This window comes from Phalacrocorax carbo, chromosome 25, assembly GCF_963921805.1.
Source record: "Phalacrocorax carbo chromosome 25, bPhaCar2.1, whole genome shotgun sequence".
NCBI classification, from domain to species: Eukaryota; Metazoa; Chordata; class Aves; order Suliformes; family Phalacrocoracidae; genus Phalacrocorax; species Phalacrocorax carbo.
Window position 1 is genome coordinate 377,902 of NC_087537.1, and position 20,482 is coordinate 398,383.

A 20,482-nucleotide genomic window follows, 5' to 3' on the forward strand; every position below is an offset into this window, starting at 1 on the left:
CCGTCCTTGAATGAATACCCAGCACTGCCGTCTGATTGGTCCTGGAGTCTAAAGCTGCTCCCACTTTTCGCCGGGCGAAGGCCAAAGAGAGCGGGGATTGGCGGGCGCGTCCCGGCCCGGCGCTTCATTCACAAAGTCAATGAAACAAAGGAGCGGGCGAGCCGAGGCCGCGAGCCAGGCGATGCGCCAATGGGAGGCCGCCCCGGGCGCGCGACGGCCTGACGGCCCGGGCGGGGCGGGGCCGCCGCGGGCTCCGCGTGGGCCGCGAGCCGCCGCCGCGAGGGGCGGGGCCCCGCTGTCCCGGGGCGGCGGGGGCTCGGCCCGGCCGGGAGCTGCCGGGCTCGGTCCCGCCTCCCGCCGCGGGCTTCGGCAGCCGCGGCGCCGTCGCCGCGTCCCGCGTCCGGGGAGCCGTGCGGTGGCGCCGCCCCGGGGCGGCGGGCGGGCTGTCCCGCCGCGGCCGCTGAGCTCGGCGGGTGGCGGCCGCCCCGCGGTGCCGCCCCGGCCCGCCGCCAGCCTCGCCCCGGGCGCCCGCCGAGCGCCGGCAGCCCCGCGGCGGTAGCGCCGGGGCGGCAGGATGAAGGGGCACCCGGACCAGCAGGTGCCGCTCACTTTCCCGCAGGTGAGTGGCGGCCCCGCCGCGGGGGGACGGGGGGACACACACGGGCGGGACACGGGGGCCTCTGGGTCGGGGGGTCCCGCTCCGCTCGGGGACCCCGCGCTGATCCGCTCCTCCGCAGCAGCCTCCGGGCCGGGCGGCTCCCGGTGGCGGAGCTCTCATGGGCGCCAGGAAGAGACCCGGGGCCCCGGGCTTGCCGCCGGCGCGGGACTCGGAAGGTAAGGGGCGCCGGGGCCGGGGGGGGGCGGGGGGGGCGGAGCGGGCGGGGAAGGCTCCTCGGCGGGGACCGGGTCGTCCCCCTGCGCCTCCGCGCCCGCCTCCCCGTGCCGGCCGGCACCCCCGCGCCGCAGCGCCCCGCCGCGCCGCCCCGGTAACCCCTGGCTTCTCGCGCAGAGCTCTTCCAGGACTTGAGCCAGCTCCAGGAGACCTGGCTCTCGGAAGGTAGGCTCCCTCCCCCGCTCGCCTGTGCTCGCCTTCCAGTTGCTTGTCTTCTGGCGTTTGTGCTGCTCCTTTGCTTTGTTTGCCGAGCTCCGAACATGAAGTGTTTTTTCCAGACTTGCCAACCTCTGGCTGCGGAGCCGCGGGCGCCTGAATCGCTCCATTGTGCTGGGAATTTGCTTATGAATGGAGCTTGGCAGGTGGCCCACTTCCCTGCTTACAATTTGGGTTTCAGGCTACTTGTAACTGGTTCGATTTTATGCTAATTTGTCACTTATAGTTGTTGGTTGCCAGAACGTTGGGGCTTTTCGTTTTGAGTTTTTCTTTTTTTTTTTTTTTTGGGGGGGGGGGTTAAACAAACAATAAACTATTCTTTTCATTTTGAGGAACAAAGTGCTTGCCTTAACTTTTTTTTTTCTTTAAGATAATTCTTTGAAGGGACCTTCCTGGGTCTTACACACCGTTCAGCTCACTGTCTAAATTATTCTGCCTTTTGACTGCAATATCCCAGGGTGTCCTGTTAATTCCAAGTGAAACTAGTTTTAAACAGGGTAGGGAATTTGCTCTAATTCTAAAAATGATCCATTTTCTGGAAAATCCAGAACATATCCTCAAGTACAGACTATTGATAAATATCAAAGTACTTATTCTGATATAGGTACTTAACAAATATTTAACAAAACGCCATACATATTTTTTATATTGCTATTGAGCAGGGTTGTTTCCCCTAATTTTTACCACAAGTGAAGGACAATCCTGTCAAACAGTCGTGTGTTTTTTTTTTTTTAAGCCTCCAAAAAGTAATTTGCCAACTAAATAAGATTATTAAGGAAAAAAATTAAATATTTTTGTTCGTTTCGAGCTGAAATGAAATGACGTTGATCAGGCAGTGTTCAGGAGCGTGGGGATTGTAAGGATGCAGGAGGAGTTGCCTGGAGGCTGTTCCAGGGTTGAAGCACTCACCTAACTTACCTCAGAGCAGAAAAATGGGTATTAACTGCTGGTCATCCAATAGATCTGCTAAATGCGCTTGAGGCTGGTTTCTCTTAAATCTTCAAAAACCTTGAGCTGCCAATAAGTTTGCCTCAGAATGGGTTCCTGGTAGACCTTCCGTTTTAGGCTTTCTAATGTTTAATATTTTTAGCTCAGTAATCCGAAGAATTTGCGGAGTCTCAGTTTGTCGGTAGCAGTGTTTGTAGCATGAATTCAGAAATACCCTGGGTGAAGGGAAGGTCACACGTGGTCTCTTAGCACTGTATAGAAAGAGGTAATCTGCTATTATACATATTTAGTAAATGAGAATGAAACCCCTATCGCATGTTTTTAGAACGGAGGCAGATTTATTTTTTTTTTAATAGCTCATAGCACCCAGTCAGCGTCCAGGCGAAATCTTTGGGAAATTCAATGCACGTTTTAATATCCTGGCTTACGATTTTAGACCGCATATATGGGGAAATACTTTCTCCTATGGTGACTCCCACTTTCAGACTTTTAACAAGAGAAATAGCCCTCTGACGCAAACTATAATTTGCGTTTCTGTATTCACCGCTGCATCAAACTCCTTTCCTGAATGGTGAAAATAATTTTTTTTCATTGATCTCTTGTACATCTCTATTTGTCAGCATCTGTCCATGAGATGGAGGCAACTGAAATGTAGGAGTACCCTCCTAAACAACACAGAAGAAAAAGAAAAGAAAGTGAAAATGTGAAATATGTTACTTAGTCTCTGTCTTTACCACATTTAGTTAAGAAATTTAGCTGTTATTTTATTTATAGTTCTTGGTGCTACTTTTGAAATAACAGAAACAAACCTTGGAAGGAAGGAAACTGGAAATATAAATTCACAACAATCAGCCATATGAAAAATGTTAACAAATTTAAATTATATGTGTGTGTGTTTATGTTTACGTGTGTGTGTATATGTCTCAATATATATATTTGTGTCATTTCATTCATAGGAGTATCTCTTTGTTAGCTTTTTGGATTATTTTTAATAGTGTCAGTTTTTAATAGTGAGGTGTCAGTTAACACCTCATTCCTCATTTGCAGGGTAAAAGTCTAAAAGTTATATGTCTGCATAGATGACTCTTAAAAGAAACAGATGCTGAAAAATCCTAGGCCTTGTTACTAAAAACCTAAAGTTTTCCTCTACACCATTTTTACCAGAATCTGTTTGAATGCAGTGATGTGAAGCCGGCAGTTCATAACTGCATGGAACTAATTTCAAGTTAAATAATGTATACAAGTGATTCGGCATTCAGAGAAATGAAAAAACTTCCTTGGAGAAAAGCGTCACAGGCAATTGGTTATCTGTGCTGGTTGCAAGGAGGCGCGAGATGCGCCTCTTTGTGTATCCTTAGTCTGAAAGCTTTAGTTATGGTGCTCCAGGTCTTGAAAGCGGTGTGGGAGATGGTGAGGCACATGTTGATCCGTGCAGTCTGAGTGGCTAAAATAAGCCTGGGGTTGGGCTTTAAATGTCTGATTAGGTATCCCAGTTATTTTACGTATAGATGCTGGTTTGGGGAGAACAAGAGAATGTCTTTCTGTATTGCAGCTATGTCAAGCAGATAATGAATGTAACAACTTATATTTTCTTCTGGCAACCGGCACTTTAGCCTTCTCGTACAGGACTGTAGCTGTCTGCAAGCATCACTGTCCAGCAGCGAGGCTGCATGCTCTCACTCCAGCCATGCCCTTCACTTCACATCTTTTCTGTGGTCTATTGCTTTAGTATGTAATTCTCTTAGCGAGATTGTCAGCAACGTGATAGACAGTAGTAGCTTCAAGGCAGTAGTAGGCTGTGAAATCCAAACTCAGCTCATACAACGTGATCCCTGTTGTTTCTTCTATTACAACGTTGCTTTTTAAAGACAATTCATAAAGTTAATTTTGCGGGTTTGGGGTTTTTTTCTGTTCCCCACCTTTTATATTTCCAGTTTGTCATACAGGTTATTTTAAGGAACGGCGACTGCAGTGCGAAGAGCTTGGCTAGTTCTGTCCTAATCCACTGCCTGTTGTTAACACAGCGTTATTCCCTAAGGTTTATTTTTGGCATGTCTTGTCTAGCTTAGCTTCAAGTAGCTGAGATTAGTGGGCTTCCCTTCCCCACGTCCCTTTACTTGGAGTACATCACCTTTGCTTTACAGCTGAGGGTGCAACCTTTTGTCCACTCTGCAATAACAAAAGCTCCACGTTTGTCTGTTGGGAACTAGCAGCAGCGTTTCTTTCACCAATAGTTTGCAAGAGGTTTTGTGAAATCACGCTCTGCTGTAAGATCTGCCTTCCCTGCAGTCAAAGGGATGTAAAAGTAATTGTCAGAAGTAACGCAATATTCTAACACGAGACGTGCGATGGTTAAGGTTCTCCCCACAGCCTCTCTCAGGGCACACCCAAAAGCTTAGTTCTTTATCAGACCTGAGTTTACTACGTTAGTTGCTGTCTCTGGTGGTGGAAGACTGCTCAGGAGGTGGGCTGAGGCTGTATCTGAGCGAGGCTCTGGGTAACAGAGAAAAAAAGAGCTGTGTATTAGAACATGGCTAAATTCTGATCAGTAACGTGTTCCTGGCAGCAGGATGGTGTGCATCTCTTCCTTCCTTAGCACCTTTTCTTTCTGTGGTAGGGAAGAATGCAAAGGTATTTGTAAATAAATACCGATGCTGCCGTCAGGGAGAAGGTCAGATTGGATCACTCGCTTTGGTGTCCTATTGCTTAAGGATGTGACTGTGAGATGTGCTTCCACAAGCCCATGCATTCTAGACCCTGTGCAGGCTGTCCAAGGGTACTGTCCTGTCGTGCTTACACAGCTCTTGCAAAGCAAAGATGGGCACAAACCGTCTCGTGGAATGGGGCAAGCATGCACAATTATATCTGCAGTTGGACAATCTGAATGAATTGTTCCCTCTGTGAATGGGAGGGCAATGTTGATTAAAGCTTTTCTCAGAAAATAAGAGAAGCAGGAGCTAGAGGAGACTATGTGTAGCTGATCCCTCTGTGAAATCAGAAAAGCACTATTACACATACACTGTTTGAACACAGGATTTTTACTATAATAGCACTATAGACTATTATAACATTTGATTTTTGTATGTTGGAATAATCTCTCAAGGACACACCTGTGTACCTTGCTGAGTCAACCTGTAGGTGAAGGAGGACAATAAAATTCTTTTTCTTCCACTGTGCCATTTCATTGCTTTATTATCTATTTTGCAATGGCTTCGATGGAACCCAGACAGAGGCTAAGGCCACGTTGTGGTGGGTGATCCATGAACAGAATGACCTAAGCTGGAGATCAGAAAAGGCAGGCAGCTACGCACAGGCAGGTGAGGAATTGGCATGAATGATGCCCTAAGGGCCAGCACAGCTGCCAGTATTCACCGGGAACCATCTTTCAACCACCGTTACGACTTCCACAGGCATCACAGGAAGAGTAATTCTGATATTTTAAATTTTAATTTAAAATAAGTACTCCAGAAAGTGATGAAACATACAGTGAAGTACGCAGTGAAAGACTCTTGTAGTGCCTCCATTTTGGTTGCTGTGGGGAAACTATCCCTCTGGGCTTTACAGCTCTTTCAAAGTCTAGTCTTTGTAAATCAGAATAAATACAACCCTCTGAGTTATGAAGAGGCATCACCTTACAAAGCGTGCTGCTGACTTGAAAAGTCAGCAGACAAACACATGAGCCTCACCAGTTTGTCCTTAGGCTGGAGGCATTAAGCCTGAAGCTTCTTAACATTGAGATGCTAATGTTGTTAACTATTTCCCGGCTTAGCACATTCAGCAGCGTCCTGTCCCAGCGAGGCAGGCTGTTCCAAGGTAAATGAGGCCTCTGCAGATCTTCAGATGTCTTTATTAGACAATCGTTGAAATATTCAAGTATCTTAGACCTTGCTGTTACTGCTGGAGTTGTACTAACAATGCTGTCCCCAGGGCAGATGCCTAGAAATAAGTTTTACTGCATCCATTTGTGGGGGAAGAGCAGCTGTTTGCTGTCAGGTTGTCTGTGACTACACCAGCACTTCCTCTTACGTTTCCCATTTGCGAAATCACACACGCATGCCAGGCACTATTAACCATTTCCCTGTGCTGCTACCGGATAATTTCATCTTTCTTCTTCTGAAATGTTCTCCTCCTGCTGATTTACAAGTTGTAGCCTATTCCACTAGTGCCAAGCTACCCACTGCTTCCGGAGCTACTGAAAGGTTGAATACGAAGGCATAGATGTTTCCTGTTATGCTCATCACTTCGGCATAGCCTTTCCGTTGATCAGTTGGTGGTAGTTTTTCCTATGCTAAATGCTTAGAAATTCCTGCGTGTTACGTTTCTAACAAAAACTGTTAACCCCGAGCTGATGAACTTGCTGTTGTCCTTATTTCCAAGGTAAGGGAGAACAACACTGAGAGGCTGTTAAGGGGTAAATCTGCAGGCAGAAGAGCTGTGTTCATTAATCCCAAAGGGAAACTATCCTTAGTCACTAAAGTGCCTCCTAGCAGAAAGCTCAGACCTTTCCTGCATAGACTTATTTCTGCTTTACTGTTAATTATACCATGCAAAGTGCCAAATCTAATTGTCCTCTCTCTCTCTCCCCCCTCCTTCCCTCCCTCCCCTGGCAGCTCAGGTTCCAGACAGTGATGAGCAATTTGTGCCTGACTTTCATTCAGAAAACTGTAAGTAGCATGGGGGTGCTCACACATCTCGGGGGAGAAGGGCAGGATGCACTTAAACCAAACAAATATGTAACTGCAACACACAGCATTGAGGCTGAAGTACTCATTTTATTCCTACATTGTTGCGAGTGTGACAAAAAAAACCAGGCTAAGCGTCCCCAACGGAGAAGTGTCTTTGTGCGGTGGTAACTACCGCAGTCCTTTATGCAGAGTGGCTTCGACAGATGGGTATTTTAATTGGGGGGTGTGTGAATAATTAGGCACCCCTGAACACCTGAGAAAATGCGTTACTGTGACAATCAAAGGTACAATTTGTGCTATTACTCCTCCCAAAGCAAAAGGAATCGGACTGTACATGGAGCTCTGGGTGCTGTGTCTCCTGCAGGTGCTTTCTGGGGGTTCTGCTCACCTGCGTGGCCTCTGGCCGAGCATCTGCTGCCAGCATGGCCTCTGTGAGGTGACGGTCCTGCCTGCTGCCTGCCACAGCATGAGGGCACAGTATCCCTGAAGGTATAAGCTCGCCAGCCTGCTTGCTCTCTGTTCTTAGGAACTGCCCACGGGACAGACCGCATGTGTTTGCACACAAGCGTACGGACGGTACCATCAAAGTTTGCTCTGAGAACTGGTCAAAGCACTTCACTTTACGAAAGAGCTGAATGTTGCACAGGTACAAGTGTACGTACAGGAGCCTTCCACACCATGGCCACGCAACTCTGCTTTTCTCACACTGGGCCTGCTTCAGCTGGACCTCGCGGCATGCCACCATCTCATTTAGAAGCTGCTGCCTGGAGCCAATACAGACTGTTCTGAATAGCTCTGCGCTGCCAGCAGCCGCGAGCACCCGGCGCCTGACTTCCAGCGGACACGTCAAGGCTACAAGAAGATGCCTCACCATTCCCTGGGCATACACACAGTTGGCAGCTAACTGAGAGTAGAGATGTCCATTTAAAGCTGGTGCAGTCTGCTTTGCTGCCCCTCCTATGCTGATAGCCCGCTCTGCCCAGGGCAGCTTTCCCCCTGAAAACTAAAATGAAGCACTTTTACCAGTTGTTCTTCTCCACATCCCTCTCCTGGACTCGGCCCTGCAGCACAGCCGGTCTTGCTCTCTGAGTCATATACCTTGTTTCTTCCTCTCTCTGACCTAGAACCAAGGAGAGGGCTGGTCCCATGTTTCACTCTGAATGAATGAATAAGCCAGTTGTAATGCGATAGCCTGTTCCAGCTATTAGGGGCCGGAAAGGATTGGCTGGTCCTAGCACATCCAGCTTCTTGAAACTTTGGTGGATTCAGGGTAATGGATGGAGCAAATTCCTCCCCTCCTCCTCCCCCCGCCCCAAGACTCAGCTGGTACAGCTGCATTTTCACATGGCTTCTATATATCTGTTTACTCCATACATGAAAAAAGCTGCTGACGACAAAAGGGAAATGGATGCCCCAGGCATGGAAAGATGCTTTTCTCTTTCGACCCTTGCCTGGGCCTGGGGTGTTTGCGCAGATGCAGGGGTGTCACACTCGGGCACTGAACCCATCCCAGGAGCGGGCAGGCCCGCTGGGTCTGCACTCACACCTGCCATCAGTCTGGGCAGTGCCCAGAGCCGTCTGCGAACAGGCCCCTCTGCTGTGATTGATGGCAATCCCAGGAGCAGATCAGGGAGCCAGTTGTCCCTGAGAAGGAGTAGGAGCCAGAAACAATATGAGGGCCTTTATCTTTTGGATTTATTTATTTATATTGATGCTGTCAAGCTGTTTGGATCCCTTTGGGTGCTGGCGTGATGTGAAGAGTAATGATGGGCTTTTCTGGTGTAGGCTGAAACAGAAGACAGGGAGGAGTCAGACTGGGGGGGGGGCTTCCCCTCTTGCTTATAAAATTAATTTGGGGGAGGGATGTTTGCAATAAAAAGTGGCATTAAATACTGCATGCTAAGAGGCAGCAGCAACCTTTCCTCCAGCCCTTTTGATAGCTGCTTGCTGCAGCGCTTCTGAAGGGACAGTTAGTCCTTTATGTGAGGGAGAACTGGCTTGAGGATAGCTGGTGCACATACAGTTCAGGTCAGTCCTGAAATAAACTCAGCAAAAATATGAGGTATTAACAGACGAGGATGTTACTGTCCATCCTTAAAACCGTAATCACACCTCTGGACGTCCCAGGCTTTGTAAACAGCATCACGTCAGCTTGAAGAGGTGGGAGTAAGCTGGAGAAGGAGGACTGGAGCTAGCATTATTAAAAGCTCACAGTTTTGATTTGGAGGGCAGATCTTTCCCTTGTTTGAAAAACAAGCCTAGACCTACGTAGCTTTCTGGGGTTACTTTCCTTCCTAAGTGTCAGTGACCTCCTAACAGCGGCAGCAGAGCCCAGAGGCAAAGGTAGAAGATGTTTACCACGTCCTTCAGCCAGGATAAGCTTTTCTGAGGAACTAGTGAAGGAAGTTTTGCTCCCTGCTGGATTTAATTAAGCATAAGAAGTAACAATGACCACATCCTACTTCCTGGTGCTGTGAACTGCAACCCACATTTGTTATTCACGAAATTCTAACCAGCCCAGAAATATCCCTCCTTGCCTGCACCAGGCCATGACCACAGACGAGTGCGCTGAAAATGAAAAGGAACGTTTTTACTTTTTTTCCTGACTGTCACTGGAGTTTCGGATGAGCAAAGCGGATGAGATTCCCCCAGTCCCACATTCAGGGATGTTGGACTGTTAGCATAGAAGAGATTCAACAAAGGGAAACCTGCATTTGGAAGTGACGTGGGCAGCTGCTGAGTGCCAGCGTGGCAGCCTCCCCCATAAATCACAGTATCCTGTAGAAGGGCCTGGCCTTTCTCCTGAGTGCTGGAGTACAAACCTGATACAATTAATGACATTAGATACTTCAAAGGGAGGCTACGGAGAAGACCACAAGCTGCTCTTTGAACTGTGAGGTATATTATAGTGAAAGCAAGGACTCGGAAGTCAGACTTCTGCTTTGTACTGTGCTTTAACACTGATGCAGTTCCTGGGGAAAAGGGATTTTGGCTACATCGGTTAGGTGCTTCTGAAAATACTACTTGTATAAGGTGTCCGTAAGCAAGTTAGCCTCGTGACAGCCTGTAGCAGTATGCAATGCGTATAATGGTATTTTCCCACAGCAAACCTTCAGCTTTTGTAGCTATGTCTGCAAAAACCTTACATTTATTGTCCTACAGGACAAACAATACTACCAGGAAATCTACAATGTGTCATCATATTAGTACATTATGATTTAGTGCAGTGCTAGGTGGTAATGCTACTCACAAGACATGCTTACCATATACGTCGCTGAAAGAAGGTTTTGCATGATGCAGATCAAAACTTTACTTTCGTGTGTTGAAAAACAGAGCATGTGCACGGCCTTACGACATAACAGAAAAAGTCTGTCCCAGCCCCGAACTGCTTGGGAAATCCCTGCTCTAAATCCTTTTCAAAGTGCTCTAGATTATCACAGAGCAGGTTAACACTACCTCAGATTTGCCCTTTTAAGGTTGGTGTACCACACAACCCTTACTAAAGGAAGGGTAGAGCTCAGGGAAGTGAACAGTTGTGTGTATTAGTAAGCTGTTTCCCCCAGAGCCAGCTGAACAAGGACAAGGCGGTGGTGTCTCGGCTGACTTTTTACTGGCTGATAAAAATATCTCTCCATAAACAAGAAAAGTGTCAACTTGCTCTTTCATTTCTCTCCCACAGTAGCTTTTCACAGTCCTCCTGCTAAGGTTAAAAAGGAGCCACCGAGTCCCTCCTCGGACCCCACACTCTCCTGCAACCATAAGCAGCCATTCCAGTACCACAATGGCGAGCAGTGCCTTTATGCCAGGTAACACAGCTCACACAGGGGAGGGACGGCAGCTCTTATGAAACCCAGTGCTACTGCGTTATCTAATAACGAAGCGTTATGACAACAACCTGCTCTGTCTGCTGGGTAAGGGCAGTGCACACGGGCTGCGGTACAAATTAACTGGTGGGTTAATTAACGGCAGGCTGCCATTTATTGCACTGGAGAGCTCAGACCTGTGTAGGGCGGTTCTGGGCTTCCCTCTTCTTTCCTGCTCCTAGAGCTGTCCCTCAGTGTCCTGATGCAGAGAGCAGTCTTGACATCTGTCACATGCCTCTCTCCCCCCATTGCTTTCCAAAATCTGTCCCACAATTTGCTCCCTGACACCACTGCCCCCAGCCCCAGCTATTTGCTCGAGTTACAGCGCGGCTTCTTCAGCGCAGACACCTTCTCCAGTTTTCTGCTTGAAGGTTTATGGCTATTGTGCATGGGGGCAACTAATAACCAGAAAGGAAGGAGCTGATGCTGGGAGGTTTCTGGCCTAGGTGGCAGACAGCGTTGTCTGCCTGCGACGCGTTCTCCCCAGGTGCTGCCACAAGTCCTTCTTGGAGAACTGTAATTCTCCAATATCTGTTTGACTGTCCCAGTGCCTATGATCAACCCAGACAAGCTGGAATCAAGTCCCCCAACCCAGGACCCCCGATACAGTCACCGCTCCAACAGTTCCCTAGACAGGACAGGAGCTTCCTGACCCCTGCGGGGCCACCCCACCCTACATCCAGCTGCGGATACCTCAACAAAAACAGGTGAGTTACTGCCAGGAGGAGGCAGCCACTGGCAAGAAGGATTGCCCTCTTTGGTGATTCAGGGAGGAGGGGCTGCAGCATCCAGGTTAAAGTGCTCAGTTTCGAGCAATCACAGGATCACCCCCATCCAAAGTACCTGGGACCCACCACTGCTGCCTGAAGAAGTCTATAACCTTAAGCCCGTTAGATTTTGTGAATGATGGGCTCTGTTTCCAAGCTGCCCTTGGAAACACCTTTCGCTGGGGTCCCTTCCTTGCCCCAGCTATGCGTGCAGTTCCTACCGCCCTAGTAACTGGCTGAGGCTGAGGAGTTTTCTGTCCCCCGACCAGCCCTGCACCAGGACCAAGAAAGCAGCCATCCCATGTCCTCTCCCCTCTTCTAGCTCTGCGTATCAGCCACCTGTGGAGATGTGCCGTTCCTTCCCTTCCTCCCAGGGAATGGCCCAGGAAGACCCCATTGCCTACCAGCGCCAGATGCCCGAGCCCTGCCTCCAGTACTCGCATCAGGGCTTCAAACAGGAGTACCATGACCCACAGTATGAGCAAGCAAGCGGGGCAGGCAGCAGCCATCAGTACCCAGCAGCTGTGGTGATCAAGCAGGAGCAGGTGGACCACGTGTTTGACTCAGGTAGGCAGAACTAGCTCTTCCTGACCACGTGAACCAGGCACCAGCAGGGGTGAGCAGCCTCCTGGGTGAACACTGCTGGTCTCTGGGCTTTCACACAGTATCACTTCATCTTCAGGAGCGTGTGGTCGGGGAAACTGGCTGTGTAGCAGGAAATGTGAACAGTTCTGTCCGTTTACTACACCCAAGAGAAGGCTGGGACATTCACTTTCTGTAACGTGTTCTGAGAAGCACTTTCTGGTAGATAGTGGAAAGCTTTAACAAGATACAGGAGCTAGAAGGTGGTGTTAAGGCCATTCAAACCACATTAAAGGCAGGCATTTTTTTTCCATAAATAGCCATTGGGGAGACCCTCAAAATTCATAATTAGCCCACTCGCACCATCAGAAATGGAGAAAAGGGCTGCCCCAGTTTCACAGGGAGTTTTTGTCTTCAAGGCGATGCGTGAGCTCAGAGGTCGTAGAAAGGGAGAGAAGTGAGGTCAGCTTTGAAGAAATTATCGTGAAAACATTCTGCAAATAGCAGCAGAAAGGATGGAATCCAATATCTTGGAGCTTGTCCAGAAAAACGGCCTCAGATCCCCGCAGCAGGGGGGACCTCCAGGCGCTGGCGGAGGAAGGCTGCTCCGGGCGCAGGGGTTGCGCGGCGCAGCCCTGAGCTGCAGCTCACGGCACTGCCCGGCCCAGTGCCTTTTCCCTGGCTGGAGGCAGAAGAATTTAATTCGCAAAACGGAGACACAGATGCAGCTCTCCCTGCCCAGCTGGTGGGTCTCAGCTCTCACCGCTGAAGCCCCTCACCAGCAGCCGACACCGACTGGAAACTCGCTGCAGGAGGTCACAGAGAGAGCTGGTGCCCCATTTTTGGAGTTTACCATGCAAAACCAGCTTTGCGCTGACAAACAGATCTAAGAGTCTAAAACTAAAACAGCCTAAAGAGACTTGGGGGGCTAACAATAAGCTGGCCAATTTCGGTGCCAGGCATAAGCGCAGAGCCGGGTCTGGGCTGACTCAGCTCAGTGCAGGCGTGCTGCTCCGCGCCTCCGTAGTGCAGCCTCCACCTGCTAATAATCCCCATACAAACAGGGCACACAGCGCAGACAGAGATTTCGGAGGATCACAGGAGAAAAAAAGTTTATAATTCCAAAAATAGCTCTCTAGATACCAGGTCAATCGGGTAGTCCTCTTATTTTTCCACAAGAGTTAAATCTTATTTTTTCAGCATCTTCTAATAAATCTTTTTTTCAGCCTGTCTAAAGACTTGCTACCTTGACATTACAATACCCTCTTCTAGAGCGAATGTTACTTCTGGTTTCCTGGTATTTTAATGCGCATTTTGAATTGTTTCGTTTAGCAGAAATAAATACATAAATAAAAAGCTCCTATGAGGGTTTAGAACGCACCGCTGTGGCTATGCTGATATTACACTTTTACTGGGTCCTTCTGTCCAGAGAGGTGAAGAAAATGTGCAAACCCGGAAGAATGCTTTTTTGTGAGAGTAGTTTACGATTGTAATAACACACAGGCTGTCAGCTCAGGGTACCCTTCTGCCCTTAGTAACAGCAGAATGTCTGCTGAAGCAGTGGCTTTACATGGGGGTATGAGGGAAATGTAAGGTGAATCTTTCCAAAGCTTCCATGTCGGCTGCGGATGGAACACAGGTTTGGTTCAGAAAATGCAGGACTCGGAAAATAAGATACAGGAGACATAAATTGCAGCGTCCAGGCAACAATATATGCTGCACAGAGGTCATGAAAAGATTCTGTTTTCAAACTCAAGTTATATTTTCCTTTATGTTTTCTCAACTGTTGTGAGAACGCCCTATGCGATGTGAAAATGCCAGAGAGACTTAAGACATCTGAAATGGCTTTTGTGAGATACTGGCTGCAGTGAACATTCGGGTGCTGCAGCTCTCCATTAACATCATCATAGTACCCCTGGAAAAATGTAATGCCTGCTCACCTGTGAGGACAGTAGCAGAGTGCATAGCTGTCTTAAACTAGGCTGGGGGAGAGGTGTCATACAACTTCAGCCTATTGCCCAAGATTTTGTTTTAACGTGGTGCATAGGTGACTGACTGGCTATCCAGGCTACTCTGAAGGAAGCCACGCGATCGTACCACAAAAATTTCCTAGTGTGATTAATGGTTGGAAGCATGACGAAGACGAGGTTGTGGTGGGATGGCTGAGACATGAAAAGTTATCAGTCTGGCACTAAGCCTTCGGGAGGGCCCTAAGGGGACATTGGTTAGACAGCTGCACTTATCCACCTCTGGAGAGCAAGGTCATTCTGCCTCCTGTGCTTTTAAATTAAATTAGCTTGTTAATTGTTCTGTAGATGTTCCTGGCTGTCCTTCCATGTACATAAATGTTGAGAGTTATCCAAGTCATTCAAACACAGAAGACATATTAGGTAAGAAACCAGGTGACTGTCGTCATCTCCCTGCATTGCATTGCCCTCCGGTACTGCCCTGTCTTTGTTGGTGACTGCCTGTGTTGCCTTCTCTTTCAGGCTGCAGCTACGACAAGCAGACGAGGACCTTTACTGATGATGTCTGTGTTGTTCCAGAAAAATTTGAAGGTCTGAGAAAGAATGGCTTCCAGTTTGGGTGTAAGATAGGGTTATCCAGCATCTTTGCTAGCCACTTGACCACTCTCTGCATAGTTCATTACACTGTGTTCTTGCAGGTGTGTTAGCTGTGGGTCATACCTGGCTTTTTGGTATACCATTTCTTGAGCTTTTTTAGCAGCAGTCAGGCCTTCTAGCATAAGTAGCATCATTGCGAGGTTCATCAGAGCTCCTCTTGGAAGAGCTGCTGGTGAATTGGCCGCTCTGTTTTATGTGAACTGAAATATTCCAGGTAAATAGTTATGAAATGTGCTTTTTTTTGGCAACTGTTTTTGCACTGTCACCCTTATAAACACCTTGTTTGTTCTTAGCAGGAGACATCAAGCAGGAAGCCGGAGGATACCGGGAAGGACCTCAATACCAGAGACGGGGATCTCTCCAGCTCTGGCAATTTCTTGTGGCTTTATTGGACGATCCGACCAATTCCCACTTCATTGCCTGGACTGGTAGAGGGATGGAGTTCAAGCTCATTGAGCCAGAAGAGGTGAAACCATTTATCTTCTCTACAGGTTCAGAGGGAGCAGCCACTGCTTCTGAGGCTGCAAACTCCCAGGTGGCTTTTCCTCTGTCCTGTGAAGGCTCCTGCCTACTAGCAGTACTTGCTAGACCCTGCAGCAAGTCAAGGTTTTCGGAAGGGGTCAGAACACTTAGGTGACACAAATATCAGGTTTAAGAAAGGCTGCTTGTAAGTTTAGAGTCTCAGCAATGCAGTGAGTCAAATTACCCATTGCCTCCACTTCCCCAGACTCTCCACTCTCAAGCTTGCAGTGACTTGCGCTGCCTTACCACACTCCATACTTGAGGATGACATTGAGGTTTGGAGTTTTGAACCCTACTGGTTACAGAAGTTTTCATAAAAATCTGGAAGAAACTATGTCCTACTCTAAATGTATTTTTTATATCAAAAATGATGTTAACTAAGGTGTAATTTCTAATGCTGTCATGTTCCAAAAAACCCAGTGATATCTAATAATATCTGGGAGATATGTCTGTAACATCTGTTCATATCTCGCTCCAATTAGAGCTCCATTTAGCACTGTTCTTGCTACTTATCAACGATTCAGTGCAAATGAGTTGTTTTGGTGGGCTGGCATATGCCTACAACAGATTTCTGAGCCTCATGGACAAAGCTGAAAATGATTCTTCCTCCTACTAAGAAGGAAGAAAGGCACATGGGTCTTCCAATGGAGGTGTTCCCTTGTACTTGGCCTCCTGATAAACATGTAACCCTTGAAGACAAAGCGTAGCATAGGATGAAGCAGCCCTTTAGCATCCTCAAGCTTTGAGAGTGCTGGAGAGTGATGAGAAGTGGTGACAGCAAATGAGCTCTGTAGTGACAAGGAGAATGCCCCTCTGACATAGGGTGCTCCAGTTTGAGTTCTGCTCATGTTGAAAAGCTGCTAAATAATTATTGTTTGAGTCTATTATTTAAATGTTGTGAATGTTTCTAGGTGTTGTGGTACCGCACCTCAAAAAGGAACCAGCTGGATAACGTTGGTTTGCCCTTGGTTGGGTTCACAGACCTTCATGCACTTTGTTACTTTATTCTGCAGGTAGCCAGGCTGTGGGGTATCCAAAAGAACCGTCCAGCCATGAACTATGACAAGCTGAGCCGATCCCTTCGCTACTATTATGAGAAAGGCATCATGCAGAAGGTCAGTTTGCAAAGCAGATGGAGTTTTCATGCCTTCAATGATGTTTCTTGTCTTAGAGACAGCAGGTCTTACAGGTACAGAATGTACCTGAGCTAGCCAGGCATCCTGGGCTTTCTTTCCCCATAACTCGCCTTTGCAGTAATTAAATGAGGAAGGTGTAAAGGGGCTGAATCTAGGCAACACACAGGAAATTTAAAAAAGGGCAATCATTATTTCTTTCTTTTTCTGCATATGTCTGCAATCCGGAGAACTTAGGCAGCTGCAGGACATACGATCGGTCTAGACTTGCTGTTGGTGAAGGGTTGCCTGGGGGTTGGTCCTGTGTGTTAGGGATGGTCTCTTCCATACCCAGGGCGCTGGAGAGGATAACTGTGAGTGTAATTATGTCACAGTACAGACTGGTCAGGGACTGTTGATGCTGTTGCTACCTGAACAAGGAGTCAGCTGGCAGCATCCCATTTCCCAGGAGCTGTTCCAGGGGAGACCAGAGAAGCAGAGAAGGACAGCACAAGGAGAAATTTACAACTCTGACATGCCTCAGGGCAATGGGCTAGAGCAGCAAGACATTTTTGCAAGCCTCCTCTGCTGATGAGGAGCATTGCCTGGTGCTGCCTGTGTGCCTGCAGCATTCATCTCATATCTTCCTTGCAGGTGGCTGGAGAGCGCTACGTCTACAAGTTTGTGTGTGAGCCTGAAGCCTTGTTCTCTCTGGCCTTCCCTGATAATCAGCGGCCAACTCTGAAGGCAGAGTTTGACCGGCAGATCAGCGAGGAGGACACAGTGCCTCTTTCTCACCTGGATGAGAATGCCACTTACCTGCCAGACCTGGGGAGCCTCCCTCCACAGCTTTACAGCAAAGGCTACACATACTAGCATTGCTGGGAGCACCCTGTGCCTCCTTTGCTTGTGTATATAAGGAGATGTGTGGTTAGTATTCAATCAGTATAAGCATTTTGCTAGGCCAGCCTAGGGCAGCACTAAACTATGAATACCTGCTTTGGTCAGGAAAAGTGTTCAGGTACACACGTGGATAATCACCTGACAGTTGACAGGGCTCTTGTGTGCTCATAAGACCCTCATATTTGTGAGGATGGCACTCGTTCTCAGCGATGCAGACATCTGAGCAGCGGAGCTGCAGCTTCAGCAGCATATCGGGTAATGGCTGCCTCCAGCTGGAACAGACGAGCCTGTTGCTGTCCCTTCCTTTGGTGAGGGAGGAGATGCCATCCTACCGGGCTCTTTTTCAGATGTGAGGATGCTACAATGCTGCTGCTGACTCCATTCCTTCAGTACATGTACTTGAACCTCTGTGTAACCTGCCCTCAGCAAGGGATGGCTCCGACCCACATGGACTCACCTCTGCAAGGCCAATTTGGCCTTCTTCCCAGGATGGCTGCAACACGGTGGTCACACACCTTGCCTGAGCGGCTTTGTGGGGATGGGGAATACTTGTTGTCTTGTATGCGCATGCTCCTGCCTTATCGCCTCCTTGCTCATAACACTTCATGCCAGGACTATCTGCTATTTAGGCACTCTCTCTGAGCAGGGTAGCTGGAGGCACTGGCCAGGATTAGAGCAGTCCTGGAATGCATGGCAATACTTAAAATTTAGGGGAACTACAGAGCTGTCTGACTGCATTGGTTTGGGACACAGGTGAAAGCCAACGTCTCCTTCAGGTAGAGGGACTGCAGGAGTCAGCAAGGCCTGAGCCACCAGTCCATTGTAGCGTTGTGGCTTTTCCAAACTGAACAACTTCATCAACAACCATCCTCAGGATCTTTGAAGACCTGTCAGGCTCTTGAGTGTGCCCATCTGGGCTTGGCTAGAAAATCGTCTGAGGCAAGAAAAGAACCTGGTGGAGGCGTGTTAAGAAAATGCTTTACAAAGTAACCTACACCATACATAGTTCTTAATATCTGAATTTACACTTAACCTTCACAGATGTTTGCATGTTTGAAGGAAATCCTGATGTTTTATAAAGGCAGCTATCTCTGAAGCCCAGTGCAGCACATGCAACACAACTAACTTTGACTGGTTTTCCACAACAGTGAACATTTATAGTGGGCACCACATCCTCACTGAGAGGTGCCTCACTTTTTAGCTAGCAGCTCTGACATGTGCCCAGTTAGATAGGGACAGTACAGTGTACCCATACAGAAAAAGCCTGTTTCCTATTGCTTCACATTGATGTTCCAGCTGCTGAATACAGAGAATCACCAATGCTGCCAATGTGGTAGCCTGTAGAGGGAACTCTGTATGTTGCCCGAAAGCCTAATTTCCCCCAATGACTCTCCCCTGCATGGCTAATGCCAACGCTCCCAGCCTTGTCCCTGGGCACGAGGGCCACGAAAGGCAGCTCTCCCTGCCTGAGGAGAGGCCAGGTACTCAGAGCAGCCTGCTCTGCTGATGCCTCTGCACGCCCTGTGGTCCAGAGACTTGGTGTTCTGGCAGCTCCTGGCCCTCCTGCCTTGCCCTGCTCCCATCTGGCAAGCACACTTCCTCTGGCGTCCCAGAAGTGAGGGTGAAGGGGAACCCTTCCATTGGTATAAGCTGCCTTTACTATTTATGAGTGTAAAAATACTATAATTAATAAATTGGTCTATGTCTTTGGCCAGTGCACCTTCATTCAGCCCCTGGCTAGTCCTCTTTACCTTCTGAGCTTGCTTTGCCTATCCCCTTGGCATCAGCTTGCAGCTTCTGGTAGCTGATCCAGAGAGTTCAGGGATGCGTGTTTAGTTCTGAATCTTGGCAGAGTTCAAGAAATGAACACGTCAATCCCTTGAGATCTTTGCAACCAGTCATACAACCATGACTGAAAGATCACAGTGAAATGTGTAACCTCTGGCTGCACCTGTTGTCGGGGGAACTGCTCTCTGCAGCAGCGGAGAACATCGCCCACGCTCCCTCACTCAGTATGCTGGCCACTAAGCCAAGCTCCATGGTTTTAATTAGCTTTCCCCTGAACTTCATCTCTGCCTTGAGCAGTGGCACTTCCAGGTTGCTGGCTAGGAAAGTGAGCATGTTCCTGCCTGAGCTGGTAACGTGACCAGGGCAGCGCAGGGCACGCCAGCAATCCGAGTGGCACCCCGTCCCAGGCGGCAGAGCTGAGAGCCCAGCCAGGACACAGCCACCCATGTGGGCCCAGACAATCTTCCTTCCAGAAAGGGAATTCAGGGAGTTAGTTCAGATGTGGATGAGATTTTAGCTCCATGTTTCACCCAGGTTTGTCAAGTCAGTGCAACAGATCGATAGCTGCAGAGCAGTTCTGGGAATCGGCAAGATCAGGTTCTCATAATTGAGGGGCAGTGACCTCCAAAGGGCAGAGACTCATAACAACCAGATCAGAGAGCTGGAAGTCAATCAATACACTCTGCGTTTCTAGTTCAGCGAGGCAGCGAGGCAGCTGATTAGGGCAAGACGCTGGAGGTAATAGACAAGTGTCATAAATTTCTCATGCTGGTCCTGAAAGTGCCAGCCCCATCCCACCACACAGAAGATGTTTCAGCTTTGCGCTTTAGTCATTCACATTACTGTTCCTACAGAAAAGTTGCCACAGCTCTTGATAGAGACAGCAGAGCTGTCTTCTCCCGAGCTGAATGCTTTTGGCGCTTGAGCGGGGAGAAGCGCACGTCACTGCGTGACAGCATATTCAGCCAGTGCAACACGCCTTTATGTCGGTATCCCTTCACCATACAAATTCACAGCTGAGCTTTGCTCCACTGTAGGCAGGTAAGACAGACATCATTATTCTTCATGGAAAATCCTCTGAAGACAGAGTTCTGCTCATGACAAACACTCTGACATCTGGATGCAAATACAGCTAACATTCTCACACTTTTTTCTATTGTTTCCTCATTATATTCAAGATTCACTTTAGCAGCTTATTCCTTAGGACGTGATGACACTTTGAGACCAGCCAGGAATAAATTCTCAGCCGTCATCTCTTTTTCTAGAATATTTTTTTCCCATGTGGTTGCTATTGTCACAATGGCTTTGCTGTTACTCCTGCTGTATCAACAGCACAAAGCCCAGCAGGAGCCACTATAAATCTATTACCCAAAACATGATGTAAAGTTCCTTTCTGGTCATGGTAAATAATTAACATGTAACATTACAGCATGTCCCAGATGTACCCTTAGAGCGTACTGTCTAGGGCAAAAGAATTACCTCTAGTATTAACAGGTTGCCAAGCAGAGCTGAACTGAGGCAATTTACTGAGGCCTACCCAGGAAATATTTCTATTTCCAGATTCCATACCCTGAAATAAG

General features: G+C 48.3%; 1 protein-coding gene across 4 annotated transcripts; it reads left to right on the forward strand.

The window, feature by feature from the left end:
* The first annotated feature begins 225 nt into the window (after positions 1-225).
* On the forward strand, positions 226-18,839 carry ETV4 (ETS variant transcription factor 4). 4 transcript variants are annotated; one of them, XM_064473623.1, is made up of 12 exons: positions 226-619; positions 741-834; positions 1,010-1,057; positions 6,667-6,720; positions 10,421-10,547; positions 11,153-11,311; positions 11,694-11,938; positions 14,269-14,343; positions 14,443-14,511; positions 14,871-15,043; positions 16,113-16,214; positions 16,866-18,839. In XM_064473623.1, the coding sequence occupies exons 1-12, from the start codon at positions 575-577 to the stop codon at positions 17,085-17,087; spliced, it is 1,413 nt and encodes a 470-aa protein (XP_064329693.1). In that variant the 5' UTR covers positions 226-574; the 3' UTR covers positions 17,088-18,839. The 4 variants fall into 4 exon arrangements, with proteins under 4 accessions (XP_064329693.1, XP_064329691.1, XP_064329694.1 ...); XM_064473621.1 differs by having other exon boundaries at positions 227-619; positions 738-834; XM_064473622.1 differs by having other exon boundaries at positions 228-619; positions 738-834; positions 14,874-15,043.
* Positions 18,840-20,482: the final 1,643 nt, after the last annotated feature.